General features: G+C 55.9%; 4 protein-coding genes across 4 annotated transcripts; 3 read left to right on the top strand and 1 right to left on the bottom strand.

The window, feature by feature from the left end:
- Nucleotides 1-256: 256 nt before the first annotated feature.
- Nucleotides 257-6,687, top strand: BJ171DRAFT_622516 (periplasmic binding protein-like I; the record flags this gene model as incomplete). Its single annotated transcript, XM_053115448.1, has 25 exons — nt 257-489; nt 586-650; nt 1,256-1,339; nt 1,444-1,523; nt 1,615-1,644; nt 1,839-1,905; nt 1,983-2,038; nt 2,176-2,400; nt 2,489-2,508; nt 2,728-2,877; nt 3,004-3,015; nt 3,239-3,358; nt 3,530-3,575; nt 3,717-3,846; nt 3,947-3,968; nt 4,081-4,102; nt 4,171-4,300; nt 4,576-4,752; nt 4,848-4,965; nt 5,073-5,095; nt 5,267-5,370; nt 5,469-5,665; nt 5,813-5,845; nt 6,011-6,407; nt 6,486-6,687. 25 exons carry the CDS (start codon nt 257-259, stop codon nt 6,663-6,665), a joined length of 2,721 nt encoding a protein of 906 aa, XP_052965850.1. The 3' UTR covers nt 6,666-6,687.
- A 1,154-nt stretch (nt 6,688-7,841) lies between these two features.
- Nucleotides 7,842-8,390, bottom strand: BJ171DRAFT_475476 (uncharacterized protein; the record flags this gene model as incomplete). Its single annotated transcript, XM_053108784.1, has 1 exon — nt 7,842-8,390. One exon carries the CDS (start codon nt 8,388-8,390, stop codon nt 7,842-7,844), a length of 549 nt encoding a protein of 182 aa, XP_052965851.1.
- A 1,021-nt stretch (nt 8,391-9,411) lies between these two features.
- On the top strand, nt 9,412-9,882 carry BJ171DRAFT_475477 (uncharacterized protein; the record flags this gene model as incomplete). The annotated part of the gene is made up of 1 exon (XM_053108785.1): nt 9,412-9,882. The coding sequence occupies one exon, from the start codon at nt 9,412-9,414 to the stop codon at nt 9,880-9,882; it is 471 nt and encodes a 156-aa protein (XP_052965852.1).
- Nucleotides 9,883-11,077: 1,195 nt separating this feature from the next.
- Nucleotides 11,078-11,935, top strand: BJ171DRAFT_507894 (uncharacterized protein; the record flags this gene model as incomplete). The annotated part of the gene is made up of 1 exon (XM_053111260.1): nt 11,078-11,935. The coding sequence occupies exon 1, from the start codon at nt 11,396-11,398 to the stop codon at nt 11,933-11,935; it is 540 nt and encodes a 179-aa protein (XP_052965853.1). The 5' UTR covers nt 11,078-11,395.
- Nucleotides 11,936-13,487: the final 1,552 nt, after the last annotated feature.

Genomic DNA, 13,487 nt, shown 5'->3' on the forward strand with positions numbered 1-13,487 from the left:
ACCAGCCGAGCCAGTGCTGACGCCCTGGTTGGGCCAGCCGGCCAGTGGCCGTACATGGAATCATGTTGTCTCAGCATGCTGTCCAGCGCGGCAACATGCACGCATCTTGAATCATGAGCTAATCCCTTCACGCGGGCGAAAGTGCTGCGTGGGAAAACCCCGCGCTCGCCCAGCCGTGGCCGAGGGGCTTCGAGCTCGCGATGCACAGGTGTCGTCCACAGCGATCCACTTCCACCCAACCAGCAGCTTCATCGCAATGAAAAGGGTCCAGCTGGTCCTCAGTGTCCTCGCCGCCGTGCCGCTCGTCTGGGCCGTGTTCAATGGAGCAAACCCGCTCTATCAATCGTATCCCCCGGCCTATCCTCTCTATCCCACCAAGAACCAGACAACGCGCGTTCTGACCTTGGGCGTCTTTGGCTGGTTCACGTCGCCTGTGCTTCCAGATGACGGTGGTGCTTGGGCTGCTGGTCTCGAGTCTGCTGTCGAACTGTAAGCCGATGCAGCAATCGACCATGGAGCCAACGCTTCTCGCTCTTGTGGGCCGCATCGCTCACGAATCATCTGGTGCTCTATGTCTCCACCCAGGTTTCTCTCGGTCCAGGCGGCCGCTGATCTATTCAATGCCAAGTGGGTGTTTGTCTGGGTCGAGGGTGGCTGCCCATCATGGTGGTCGCTGGAACTTGATTGTGTTTCTTCAGTCGTATCCTGCATAGCATCGCTATCGACGCGATTCTGAGTCCTGGTGATGCGATCGTGAAGCATATACTCACACGCGCCACACTGCCCATTGCTCCACATATCCACCATTCCTGTTTCACGATACCACATCGACCAACCACGGGCAATCCCAACGATCATCGCCAATGCTTCGTCCTTGAGCAGCAACACGCTCTTGCCCGATATCGTGAGTGCCTGTTGAAGGCTTTACAATCAGCGTGGTCGTAATCTTGCCCTCTAACCGTCTATCGCACTGCACCTCTCCATTTGCATGTCCACCTGCAACCCTCGCCGATCACTACTACCCAACACCAGCGCGTGGTTGTCGAAGCTATCGACATGTTCAGCCCAACGAGTGCAGGCCAGATCGCGAATGCGGTACCTAATCATCCTTGCTGAGCACATGAGTACTTGGCTGGGTTGCAACCGCGCTGTTTGATGGCGGCTGGCTCTCGATAGCAATTTGCTGCTGCTTTGAGCCTCCACGCACTGCCAGCTGCATCCACAATCTCTGGGCTGACCTCTACGCACCTGACAGTAAACATTGTGCCTTACCAACCTTGCATCCAGTATCTTGCCGCTCAGAACGCCGTCTTTCTCAACAGATACGCCGGGTTCATTGGTCAGTGATGCTCGCATCTGAATATGCTGTCTGCGGAGGCTTTATCCTCGCCACTGGCACCCCGGACAGCCTCGTTAATGTATCCAGCTCGAACGACGACATAGGCGACACCACCGATGTTGTCAATCCCGGGACCCTGACGGCATCGGCCGAAGCCATGATGGCCGGCAAATTCAATGTTCCGGTAAGAATGGCACGTCGGGCCTGCGAATGCCGTATCGACGGCGAGATCAATTGGATTTCGGCTTGCTGACATGATCCCGTTCTGTTCCCAGTACTGCTCTCCCTTGGTGTTTGACGACATGGTAATGACTTGGCTGTCGCACTCATGAGCTGTCGCATGGCACTGCCTATCAACAGGGACTTGTTGAGGGCGTTCGATCGCCCATGTTGCTCCAACATGCTCCAACATGCTCTGATGTGCTCTGATGTGCTCCAACATGCTCTGATGTGCTTTGATGTGCTCTGATGTGCTCTGATTGTTGATGCAACCCATCAGTTCGACGACAAGACAACATATCCAACCTTCTTCCGGACCATCGGCAAGGCCGAACTTGCTGGCGCAGGTGTGATTCACTCGACACAGCTCGTTCACGAATCCCGCTTAATCTCACACTATGACGCTGCCTCTTGTCGCGAACAGGTGTCGCCGACTGGGTTGTGTCGATGGGCTGGACCAAGGTGGTTCTGGTTGTTTCGGTGAGTCGACGGCAGTGGGGCTGCAACTGCTCTGCCGTGCATGGCGGGTGCTTCTGTGCTGGGATTGGCATAGCCAACTGACACCATACATTCTCGATCCTCGGCCCGGCATTGGCTTGGGTGCCACTCCACACCAGTGCCAAAACAATGACGGATATGGCTTCCTGTTCTTTGGCGGCTTTGTTCAGAGGGCTGCACACAACCGAATCGACATCCTCGACACCATCTACATATACTGCGGCGATTCGCCCGCGCTGGCCGACAACGACTTTGTGACTCCCGTGAATCGAATGAAGGCCACGAATGGCCGGATATTCATCGTCTTGGCGTTTACGGATGCAGTGTCTGCGTTGTACTTGCAGGTATCTCAGTCGCAGTGCCAGAGAACGAAGCGACTATCAATCATACTCGAACCCAGATGCACTTGACCCCAGATGCACTCGAACCCAGATGCACTCGATTCTCGGTGTGTACGATGTAGTGCTTCGACCGGAATTCACTCATATTCCGGGCTTGCTCTCATGGACAAACACGAATCCAACTGGACGCTCGGCCCCATCAACTCTCCTCATAGGCACTGTGAGTCACTCGCTTCCTAGATTCCGCGCATAGTGTTATGTCGCTCAACATCCCGGTGTTGGGTTTATACCTGATCAACCACGATCAACTGACCGGCCCTCTGTTCACAGCAAAGCAGGTCTAACGAGTCTAGAGTACGTGTGGTTTGTGGCAGCACAGCCATATGATCTCCCGACGTATGCGTCCTTCTTCGAAGACCCAGCAAACAGAGCAGCAAGCTTCTATCTTGGCCGCAACGTGACAGCATCGGATTTTAACCCGTGAGTGACCTTTCAGGGATGTCCACGACATCTGAGCTGACAAGGGACATGCAGTGAAGGCGGTATGGACATGGAGGAGCCAAGGCTAACATCGACTGACTCAAATTGCACTCTCTGTCGCTGCAGAGTATTCGGATTGTGAGTTTCGCATGCACGTCTCGTACTCCTGATGATATTGAGGGTCTAGTTTATGGCCAAGCGAGTCCTGCATCCCGCCCGTGAACAGAAATTATAAGCAGATTGGCCGCCATGACTACCGATGTGGCTATGTGTTCATTGATCGTCTGAGTGGACTGGAGCCGCATCTTACTTTTGGAAATGCAACGACGGCGTGCTGAATTTGCTACCCGCACATGAACAGGGACGGCCCGGTGAGCTACTTTCCCGACAACCCGGTGTGGTTGCAGTTCAACCAGACTTGGTCGACATACGGGCAGCGCCCACTGAACTATCCCTTAGGTGGAGGTCATGTAGTGATGCCGTAAGTAGTGACTTTGGTTTGGCACGGTTCGATGACTGATTCACTCGCGCCAATGAAGCGCAAGAAGTATTTGGACGCATGACATGGGATGGATGCCTTGCTAAGCGACACTGTGAGCGATCGCCCAAAGGCCAGACTCTGATCCGCCATCCGGTTGCTCTGGCACTCCAGGATGGCATATGATTGTGCGCTGTCGATGCTGTATGGATACGACCAGGTATGTGGGTGAATGTCTGCGTGGATAATGCTGCGATGGAGTTGACTGCAATCAGATATACAACTCATCAACAAACACCCGACGACTCGCACGTGCACCTCCATCCGCCCCACCAATGCTTGATCCCGACGGACCATCCAGCTTCTGAGCGAGTATCCGTCAAGCGTCACGCTGTCAACGATCGCCCAGCGGCAGCTCGACCCGGCTTTGACAAAGCCGTCGACGTTTTCGGTCGACAAGATGGGATCATGCGGCATGTTGGTCTATGACGGTGAGACGACGACGGTGTTCGCCGACGCTTGAACCGATATGGCGGTCGCTTGCCTGTGGCCGCCAAACTCGTCGCTGATCTGCGATCTCCTCCATGACAGAGCTTGGGAACTCCCAATCCGGGTAAGCACCGCTCCGGGTCTAGGTCGATGGCGAGTCGTTGATAGTGCGGTGGAGTTGGGTTGGTGTGTCATCCAAGCCATGGAATACGACTCACCTCATCCAACATTCACAGCGGTCTATACATTCTTATCGATGTAGGTGTATCCAAAGCAACGTAAAGGCCGCGTCAAGATACTGTTAACACTTTGTATGACTTTCCAAGATCGATGGCAAGAAAACTATTGTGCAGACAACACCCTTGAATGGCAACTTCTCGGCCAAGCTTGAGCAAGCTTCCTTCCAAGACGGGATGACGCTCCGCGATGTGTTTTCCATCTACTTTAACTCGACAGGTATGACCAGCACAAGCTATGGAGAGATGGCCTTGAATAATGCGATTCAGTCGATGGTGATGCCCTTCGAGCATGCAAGCAGCGGGCACCCGTGCCAGGCATCGCCCTATCCACGCACATTCATCGTGCCCGATTTTGGCTTTGCTACATGTTGGCAATCACTTGCAGCTCGAGATTACTGCCTCAGCGCGTCGGCTTGCGGTTGTTTGGAGCGGTCACAGAGATCACCGAGTGTCGCTTACTGACGGTGCTTGGATCTGCAAATACTGCGACAGACTTTACCATCCCGGTCGACTATCCACCGATTACGCGAGCAAACGAAACACTGACTCGGATGGCACCGGCGCTGGCGGTGGCGCTCTGTTTCATACTGGCTGCCGTGGTGGTGCTGGGTCTGACATGGAGATACACTCCGCAGACAGAGGTTGTGCCGATCGAAATGGCAAGATTAAGTAAGTCGGCAGAAATGAGGTGGCGGAGCTCGATCACACCAACACCAAAGGGCTGCAGGAAGCATCGATGTGCTGACGAGCAAGCATTGCCACAGATCTAGTGGCATCCGCGATAGGATATGGAGTGCTGTTCTTGCACATTGGCCTACCAACCAGACTCAAGTGTGTATTGATGACGTACCTGACCATGGCTGCATTCGGCGTCTCCATGAGGTAGGCGAAGAGCGCGGTGTACTGGCTCACGGAGGCCGAACACGGCGGCCGTGGTGACTGAGTCAGCTGTCGAAGAAGTGTTCTGACGGGATCGCATATCGCCACAGCTCACTTTGGACGACAACGCTCAGTAAGTGTGCTCGCGGACGATCGAGATCATGCACATGTGGTGTTATCCCAGCACAGCGCCATGTGGCTTCATCCTCTGATCATCGTCCCCGTCCCGATATGGTTTGGCACTGCCATGCGTTGCATTGTTATGCGCGACACTTTGCCGTATCTTGGATAACTCATGGCTCAGAGCTGGCCCGTGTGGCGCCGTGTCGACAGAACGGCATATCCCGGCGGTCGGTCATGTCCCGGCCTGGCTGGCCTGTGGTCGCCTCTGTGGTCATGGCCGGATGGGTGAGTGCACATCCCGACAATGTCCTTTCACTCACCATCGGGGCTGGGCCATTTTTACAAAGCTGCCCGTTTCCATCAATTGACTGCTCTCCCAATAGATCCTCGCCACAATCGGCATATCTTTGAATCCGCCCGTTGCCGTCGATGTCCCGGTGGCAAACTTGACGGTCTATACAATGTGCGAGCAGTCATCGGGGTGGTTCGTTGAACTTGGGATCTACATCGCCCTCATGGTCGTGTTGACTGGCTGGACTGTGCGAAACATCATGATCATGGCAGAGACACCGATATTGAAGTAGGTCATCCGCGCGCTGGCCAAGAGAGCAGCGCTCGAGCTTACCGGCGGTCCATCAGTTGCCGAACATCTCCGGGAATGCAATCCTCGCCGTTCTCGATCGTGCGCACTGATCACATTGCTTACCGGACTTGCTGTTTACTCCAGGACCCACGCCACTCTGTTTCTGATCTCCCTCAGGTGAGTGCTGCAAATGCAGCTGGCTTGCACACGATAGACACATAAGACCACACGAACTGCTCAGCGGCCGAGTGGTGACGAGCCACTCGACTCTGTCGTTATGCATTCGCAGCTGACACATGCACGCCGTATCGACGGCGCACTCGATTTTTCACGCCACGCCAGCCACCTGGTTGCCCTGACAGGGATCCTCGGCACACTGATGTATATCCCAGCCATGCTCTCGTTCATTTTCATTTTTCGGGTGGTCGCACACTTGCTGATCCCAACGACCGTGGCGGCGCCTATTCTGGCTTCTGTTGCGTGTGAGATTTGGAAGAAGGACAGAGCCCCAGAGTATGACATGATCAGAATTCTTGAGAGCAGTAACATCATCGACATGGGATCATGCGACACGATCATGTCCACCAAATCGATCCAATCCCTGCCCGCGGCGGTCAGCATCTGCCAACGGGGCAGCACCCTCGTGGATGTTGGCCGGTCGCGTATCTGGGTGGTTGAGTCAACGATCATTGTCGATCCCGGCTTCGGCCAGTGCAGCTCCAAGAAACCTGGGCTCCAGGTCTGTTCGCATGTGTCTGAAGCTCTGAGATGGGGAATGGGCCGGCGGCACTGACCCTGGTGCCTTGTTTTCCCACAGCCGTTTGCCCTGCCGCCAATCAATCTGCGCAATATGATATCGCACGAAAATACCAGAGTTACCGTCCAATTTCAAAACCATCCCCTCGTCATCATCGACTTTGACGATGTCGAGAGCGCGCACGGATTGGTCAAGGCATTCAACCGCAAATACGTTCTTGACTCCAGCAAGGGCAGCTAAGGGAAGAATCGAAGAAAGCGGTTTTACGAGCCAGTTTCGGCCGACCGGGAGTCGGATGCTATGCCAGCAATAGCACCGCGACCCGAACCAGACGAATACACAGTGGTCCTTGTCCTCGTCGGCGTGAGTGCACAGATCATGTGTGGAGCGGAATGGCTCACAGTGTGGGAGTCAGACAGTCGTCCAAAAACGACCCGTGGCATCATGTGTTTCGGAACAAATGTTGATCAGTTTATTGGCTGATCGCAACTTGGAATGTGTGCCTGAAGAGTGAGCGCCGTGGATCGAGTGGGAAAGAAGTGGGGAAGGAGTGAGGAAGGAGTGGAAAGGGATGCCGCCATTGGATATTGTGGAGCCGCAGCAAAGGGACACAACCCAAGCGAGCACGAGATAGAAAGGGGAGGAGGAGGGAGCGATGGAAGGAGGACTGCACACGGCTTGTTTGGAATGGTTCAAAAATCGATGAGGTGATCTCCTACACAACAGAGATGCGTCTAGGTCTATGCTTTGCCAAAAAGGAAAGGAGAGAGGAAGATGTACGGTGGTGTGTGGTGTGATGCCCCTTCAGAAGACATGCAAAAATGGAATGAGGCGTGCAAACGCAGGATGGAGACGCTCGAGAGCGGGCGAAGGGGTCTGTCGAAATCACAGCCAAAATAAATAGGAAATGGAATGGAGTGGAAAGGAAAGGATTGAGGAGGAAGGAGAAGCGGAGCGGACTGGGAGGGGGGAGAATGGAAGAACAGAAACTGGAAACGGAAAGAGAAAAAAGCGCAAAACGGGAAGCGAGGTCCCGCCGAATTGGGTGCGGGTGACATCCAAATATGTACAAACTGGATGCGCAATAAATAAATACACAGAAACCATCATCGTAGTCATCATCATCGTCATAATCATCATCATCATAATCATCAGAATCGTCGGCGTCCTTCGTCGTCGTTCTTCGTCGTCGTCATCATCATCACGACCATCACCGTTGCCAATGTCGTCGTCGTCGTCGTCGGTTTCTTTCATCGTCATCATCGATGGCCCAGCAGTACGTGTGCATCCTGTGGCCGCCCAGGATGCAGGTGTGCTGGAGCCGCTACCTTGCCGCGAGTGCTTGCCGATGGAACGAGAGTCCATCGAGCAGCGGCGATCGGGGCTTGATCGAGACATGGTCCGACAGAACCGGCACTACTCTTGCCAGAGCTCGGCGTGGTTCTCAAAGTAGGCGACCCATTCTCGGAACAGGTCCGGATCGACATAAAAGTTGTACTCGATGGCCGCGCAGAACTCTCGCTCAAGGCTGGCGAGCAGCGCGGGGGCAAGGCCGGTGATGCGGGACCACTCTTTGGTTGGCAGGCCCGAGGCGGCATCGTCACAGTATTTGTAGGCGATCATCAGGGCAATCACAAAGAGATGGGGTTCGGATCCTGTGGCTACAGGGAACTTGCTGCTGCCAATGTCCTTGATGAAGATCATGGCAACGACGAGGACCGGGAAGGTGACAACGGGGAAACTCGACTTGATGACGCTGTGCACCAGGTTGGCGGATAGCTCCCGAGCGGCAGCCAGCGCCTGAGGGTCGATTGGCTCGTTGGTGGCGTCACGACCCAGGAACTGGAAGAGCAGGTCGTTGACGAAGGCGGCAAACCTCTGGGAGTGGGCGTAGGATGTGAATCTCGACAGCGTTGAGCGGTCGTTGGGGGTCAGGAAGTCCAGCATGGCGAGGTGCGACTTCATTTCGAGATATGCGGGGAGGACGTCGGCGGGCATAGAAGGCAGCTTGGAGCGAGGGTGCTCTTGGATGAGGCGGGACAATGAAATCACAAAGATATGTACAGTGCGTGAAGAGGCGGCTGCTCTTGTATGCGTATGAGGCGGGCGGCTGGGGGTGGTTGTCGTTTTTTTGGATGCAGACGGTGGCGGGGATCAAGGCGAGCGCTGGATTATATAGGGCCAGCAGCCACTGAGCAGCGGAGCCGGCAGCGACAGCGACAGCGACCGACTCTGGCGGACAGCAGCGCCAGCGGGAGTGGGGAATGCCACGCCAAGCTCGCACCGGGGTGGGTGTGCTGCAAGGGGGGAGGAGAAGCACGCTGCGAGCACAGACGCAGTCTGGTGTCCGGGAGATTGGGGCTGCACGCAGAGGGATGCAGGCTGGTGGGATCAGTGCTCCGGGCAGTGTGGGGAAGAAGAGCAGAGCCGGCAAAAGTATCAAAAAAACGACCAGGGCATTCGAGACACAGCCAGCAGATACACAGGTGGCAAAGGTAACAAAAGCCGTAAAGTAACAAAACTGCAAAAGTAACAAAAGGCACAGCGGCAGAAGTGGACATGGACTGGTGCGAACAAACGGCCGCGCACGCGAAGAATCGGTGCAAACGGGAGCCAGGAGGCCACACAGACTGCCGTGCAAAGCGCACGCGCCGCCGCACGCGCACTTGGACGCGGCTGTGTGACGGCGCACCGGGGCACAGGGCCACCGCGCCTGGCGCGTGGACCGGCGGCTGAACAGATTGGACAGATTGGACAGATTGGACAGATTGGACTGTGATCGATCGTTTGGATTGCACTTTGGATTGCACCTGGATTGCACTTTGGATTGCACCTCGACATGTTCTTGGATTGATCTTGGGCATGTTCTTGGATTGCATCTGGAGCCGCATCGCCGCCAGGCAGGAAGGCCATTCATCTGACCATCTCTGTCGGGCAGGCAGCCTTGTGTTGATGACTACACTTCCTCGTCGCCTTGATCGCTGCCATGCAGATCCTGTCCTTGCGCGTGTCGGGCCGTGGCTTGCTGGGCTTGCTCGCTGGGCACCGGGCTCGCTTCGGGTTGGCCGGCTGGTTGGTCTGCCGCCGCGCTGGTTGCGTTGTGCTAGTGCCCCCGCCGTCCCGTGCTCCGCTGCCGGCCGCTGCCGGCCTTGCTGGGCAGTTCCCGTGCCGGCCGAGCAAGGAGCGGCCTGCTGCGAGGGGGCGGGGCGGTCCGCGTGGGTCGTCCGGGGAGGAAGACGGGCCCGGTGACGGTGGTGGCGAGCAGGAGAATGAGAAGCACGCAGGACGGGCGAGGGCGACGCAGAGCATCACGGCCCATACTGGGTGGCATGCGGGCGGCGTGTCGGCTGTCTGGGTTGCTCGTGGTGGGGAGCGGTGTGGCGACGGCCGTGTCCGCATGAAATCCAGATGCATATTTGCCCTCGCGTGGCCGGGATCGTCGGCCGCGGTCCCATGAACACCTGCGAACAGCCGGCCGCATGCTCCGGAACAACCCCACGGGGCGCTGCCCTGGGACGGCTGCCGTTCGCACCAGCCACCACACGGCCCGGACCGATCGGCCCAGAGCAAGACCCTTGCTCGTCGCCATGCCTCGACATGGAAGCGACATCTCGACATGGAAGCCACACCAGCGACTGGCATTGATGCATGTCGGTCGCGGCTGCACAATCAGCGATTGCCATCCGTGCATCAACGGATCTGCAAAACAGTACACTATGAAAAAATTTCTTGTTAAAAAAATGAGCGAGAACGACAAAACGCGCTCTCGGAGCCACCTCGGTCGGCGAGAAGAGCAGTCTCTGGCGAGAGACCCCCGAGGGAAGGCGAGAAGCCTCTCGCCGTCACACACACACTTTGCACACACACACACTTTGCACAAGGGAGTCAACCACCTCCCATCACCATCCCAAGAGGGATGGCAACCCCGAAGTGGACTGCCCAGAATATGGGCGACCCGGCATCCACTGTCGAAATGCACAAGGAACAAGATGCTTACATTCTATCCAGAAAGAAACGGGACAGTCACTTTCTGGCTTCTGATGTCTGAAGCCCGCTGACTGACTGTAGGCCCAGCGGGCAGGCCATGGCATTGCACTCCTGTCTTCGTTGGCAATCGAGTGGTTTTGGTTGGTCTCGGGAGCACAGTCTTGAATACACCCGGCCGATCTCCTGTGGCGATGATCGACTGGCATACCGAGATCATATTCCTGGCTGCATTGATGTCTCGATCCCACAGCGTATGGCAGCTTGCACAGCTCCGTACATAATGTGGCTTCTCGACATCAAGATGCTCGGGTGACTCGAGTCGCTTGGCTTCCCGGCAATGTGAGCACACCTGGGACGTGTTGAACTCGTTCACCGAGCACACACGGATCTTGGAGACGGATCGGTCTGGTGGTCGTCTCTGGTGGTGGTGGAACTGCTCAAAGTACTTGGCAAACCTGAGTCTCCTGGGACTGGATGCGTATCCCTTCCCCTGTTTCCAGGATGCATTCCCAAAGGCAATCACCACTTCGGTCTCCTTTGGTACCTGGTCAATGACTTGCTTGCACATCTCGTGGACGGTGCGCTGTCGCTTGCCGTAGAGATCCAGTCGCTTGAATCGCCGTCGCCGGGTCAGGCTGAAGTACAGCTGTTTCTCCAGCATGTCTCCATCGAACACATGGCGAATGTATTGCAGGAAGGGATCCAACCCAGGGATCTTGGGACTTGGTGTGGTGCTCATCCATTTCTGCAGACCAAGGATCTTGTTGGTGCTCTGGATCCACTTGGTCGCCTGGGTGGTGCCACATCGATGCTGGTACTCCTTGTTGGAGAACGACACGATCTTCTCGTTGGCACGCTGTGCCTTGGTCACCTTGACACCGTCTCGCTCCTGGATGGTTGGTTGACCGGGTGCCCGAATGACAGCGGTGAAGATCGATCACACACCAGGGTCGATCCCGATCCATGTGGTCCGAGAGTCGTCAATGGGACCGACTCTGGTCTGGATCTTCTGCTCGGGAGTGAGTGCGCTCGCCTTGTCGTCCTTGTCTGTGGATTCTGGTTTGGCATCAGGGTCCTTCTTCTCCAGGATCTTGTACTTGAGCGTGGTGATCGAGCACCCGACCCCATCGGTGGTGATCTCGCAGCCAAAGAGCTGCTTCCCCTTCTCCCTGGCACCAAAGAGTCTCGGATCCAGCTTGAAGTTGGTCTGCCAGAAGGTCTCTTGCTTTGTGGTGTCGTTGACCTTGGTCTTCAGGTCGTTCCACTTGAGTCCAGTGCCAGTCTGGTATCCAAGGATCTCCCACAATGCTGTGGTGTCGAGCTTGACATACTTGGCTCGGGCATCACAGAGGGGAACCAAGGTGCACTGTGCTCGAGGGGCCTTGAGTCTCTTCTTGGTCTGGGCAAGCCGGTCGGTCAATCGCTTGATCCGCTTCGTGTTGATGGTGATCTGCTTGCACACCTCCTCGTGCTGGGTCTGGAGTGCTTCGAGTCTGTCAGCCCCGATGTGGTGGATGGGTTGACACATCTCCTCGTTCAGTCGCCCACGCTCTCCTTTCAGATCTTCGGTATCCCTCGCGAGCCTGGGAATGATCATCTTCTGGATGGCCGCCATGAAGAGGGCCTCCTTCAGGTGGGTCAGGCGAGAGACTTCACTGGCCAGAATTGGTACGACTTTGTACAGGTCCTGGTGGCTTTCGTACCGAAACTCATACAACTGGTCGGCATGGTGGGCGAAGGATTTTCTCAGATCAACGAGGAGTGTCTTGGAGAGGGGATTCTCCATCAGCTTCATGCACTCATCGACGTGTGTATGACGTTTGACACCCTTGGGAGCAACCAGGACCAAATTGCAGAATCGACGGAGGAGAGACCAGTATCGATCGAGAACGTGGGTCTCACAGTTGACTGCATAGGTCTTGACAGCCAAACCAAGGACCTGTGACCCAGTGCCCTTTGGGAGGGACACTGGAGGCAGGATACACGATCCACTCCATGCACTTCGGTACATCTCATATGTGTCGAGGAGGTGCCTGTCATCTTCCGGGGTGTTCGTCCTGACACTCACTGTTCCTGTCTGCACCATATTGAAGCATTTTCGAACAAACGCGGGTTCACTCGACGACACAGTGGGGAGGGTGATGCCCTCGTCCAAGCACCGCCTGAGATGCAGCTCCAGGAGACGAGATGCTTCGTACTGCACTTGAGTCATGGCTCGGACAGTCTCCTCGATCTTGTCGTGCAAGGTGTCGTTCTTGATGATGGCATCGAGGGTGCACTTGACGGTGGAGTACTCGGCCTTGGCATACTCGTTTGGGCCACAGTCAGGCAAGGTAGAGCTCCAGAGTGTTATAGAAACGGCACTTTGGGGTGTTGCTTCTGGCATGACCCTCTTCTCCGCACGTGGCACATACAGGGACCTTGGGTGCTTGGCTGACCATTTCAGCGACCGAGGCAGGGCTGCTGTCGATTCTGGCTGTGCACTTCTTGGTGAAGGGCCTAACATGGTTGGTCAGGCCACAGGCACGACACGATTTGATGACGGGTTTCTTGGCCACAGGAGAGTCATTGGGTGATCCCGGGTCGGGATCGGGGGTGTCTTTCGCTTGGGAGCCATCTGGCGAGAAAATAGCGACGATGGCTGGTTCTGCCCTTGGGGAAGAAAAATTCTCCTCAAAACCAGCGCATTTTGGGCTGGCAGTGATACTGTGCAGTGGCGTCCTTGATTTAGATCCAGAAACGCATCGCTCGCTCAATCAGTCGTGGGAAGACATCTTGTCAAGGTGAGTCTTGCCTGATAGCCAAACGATCATGCCATCTCGCTGACACACAGCCACGCTTGACTAGGTTTCCAACCAGAGAGATTCAGACGGTGGTGGTTCTTGTCCGCAATCGGAGTGGAGCTTCCAACAATGATACAATTGGTCATTCCTCCACACCAATTGCCCACCACCACCGTCAATCGGCTCAAGACGATACCAAATGCCGTCAACCGACCATGGCCGGATTCCAACTTTTGCTGCATCTTGGTCTACAGCGTGTATTCATATTCGAGATGAGCAGCCGCGAGAGGGC

Source organism: Polychytrium aggregatum, assembly GCF_025602895.1.
Source record: "Polychytrium aggregatum strain JEL109 chromosome Unknown BJ171scaffold_22, whole genome shotgun sequence".
Lineage (NCBI taxonomy): Eukaryota > Fungi > Chytridiomycota > Chytridiomycetes > Polychytriales > Polychytrium > Polychytrium aggregatum.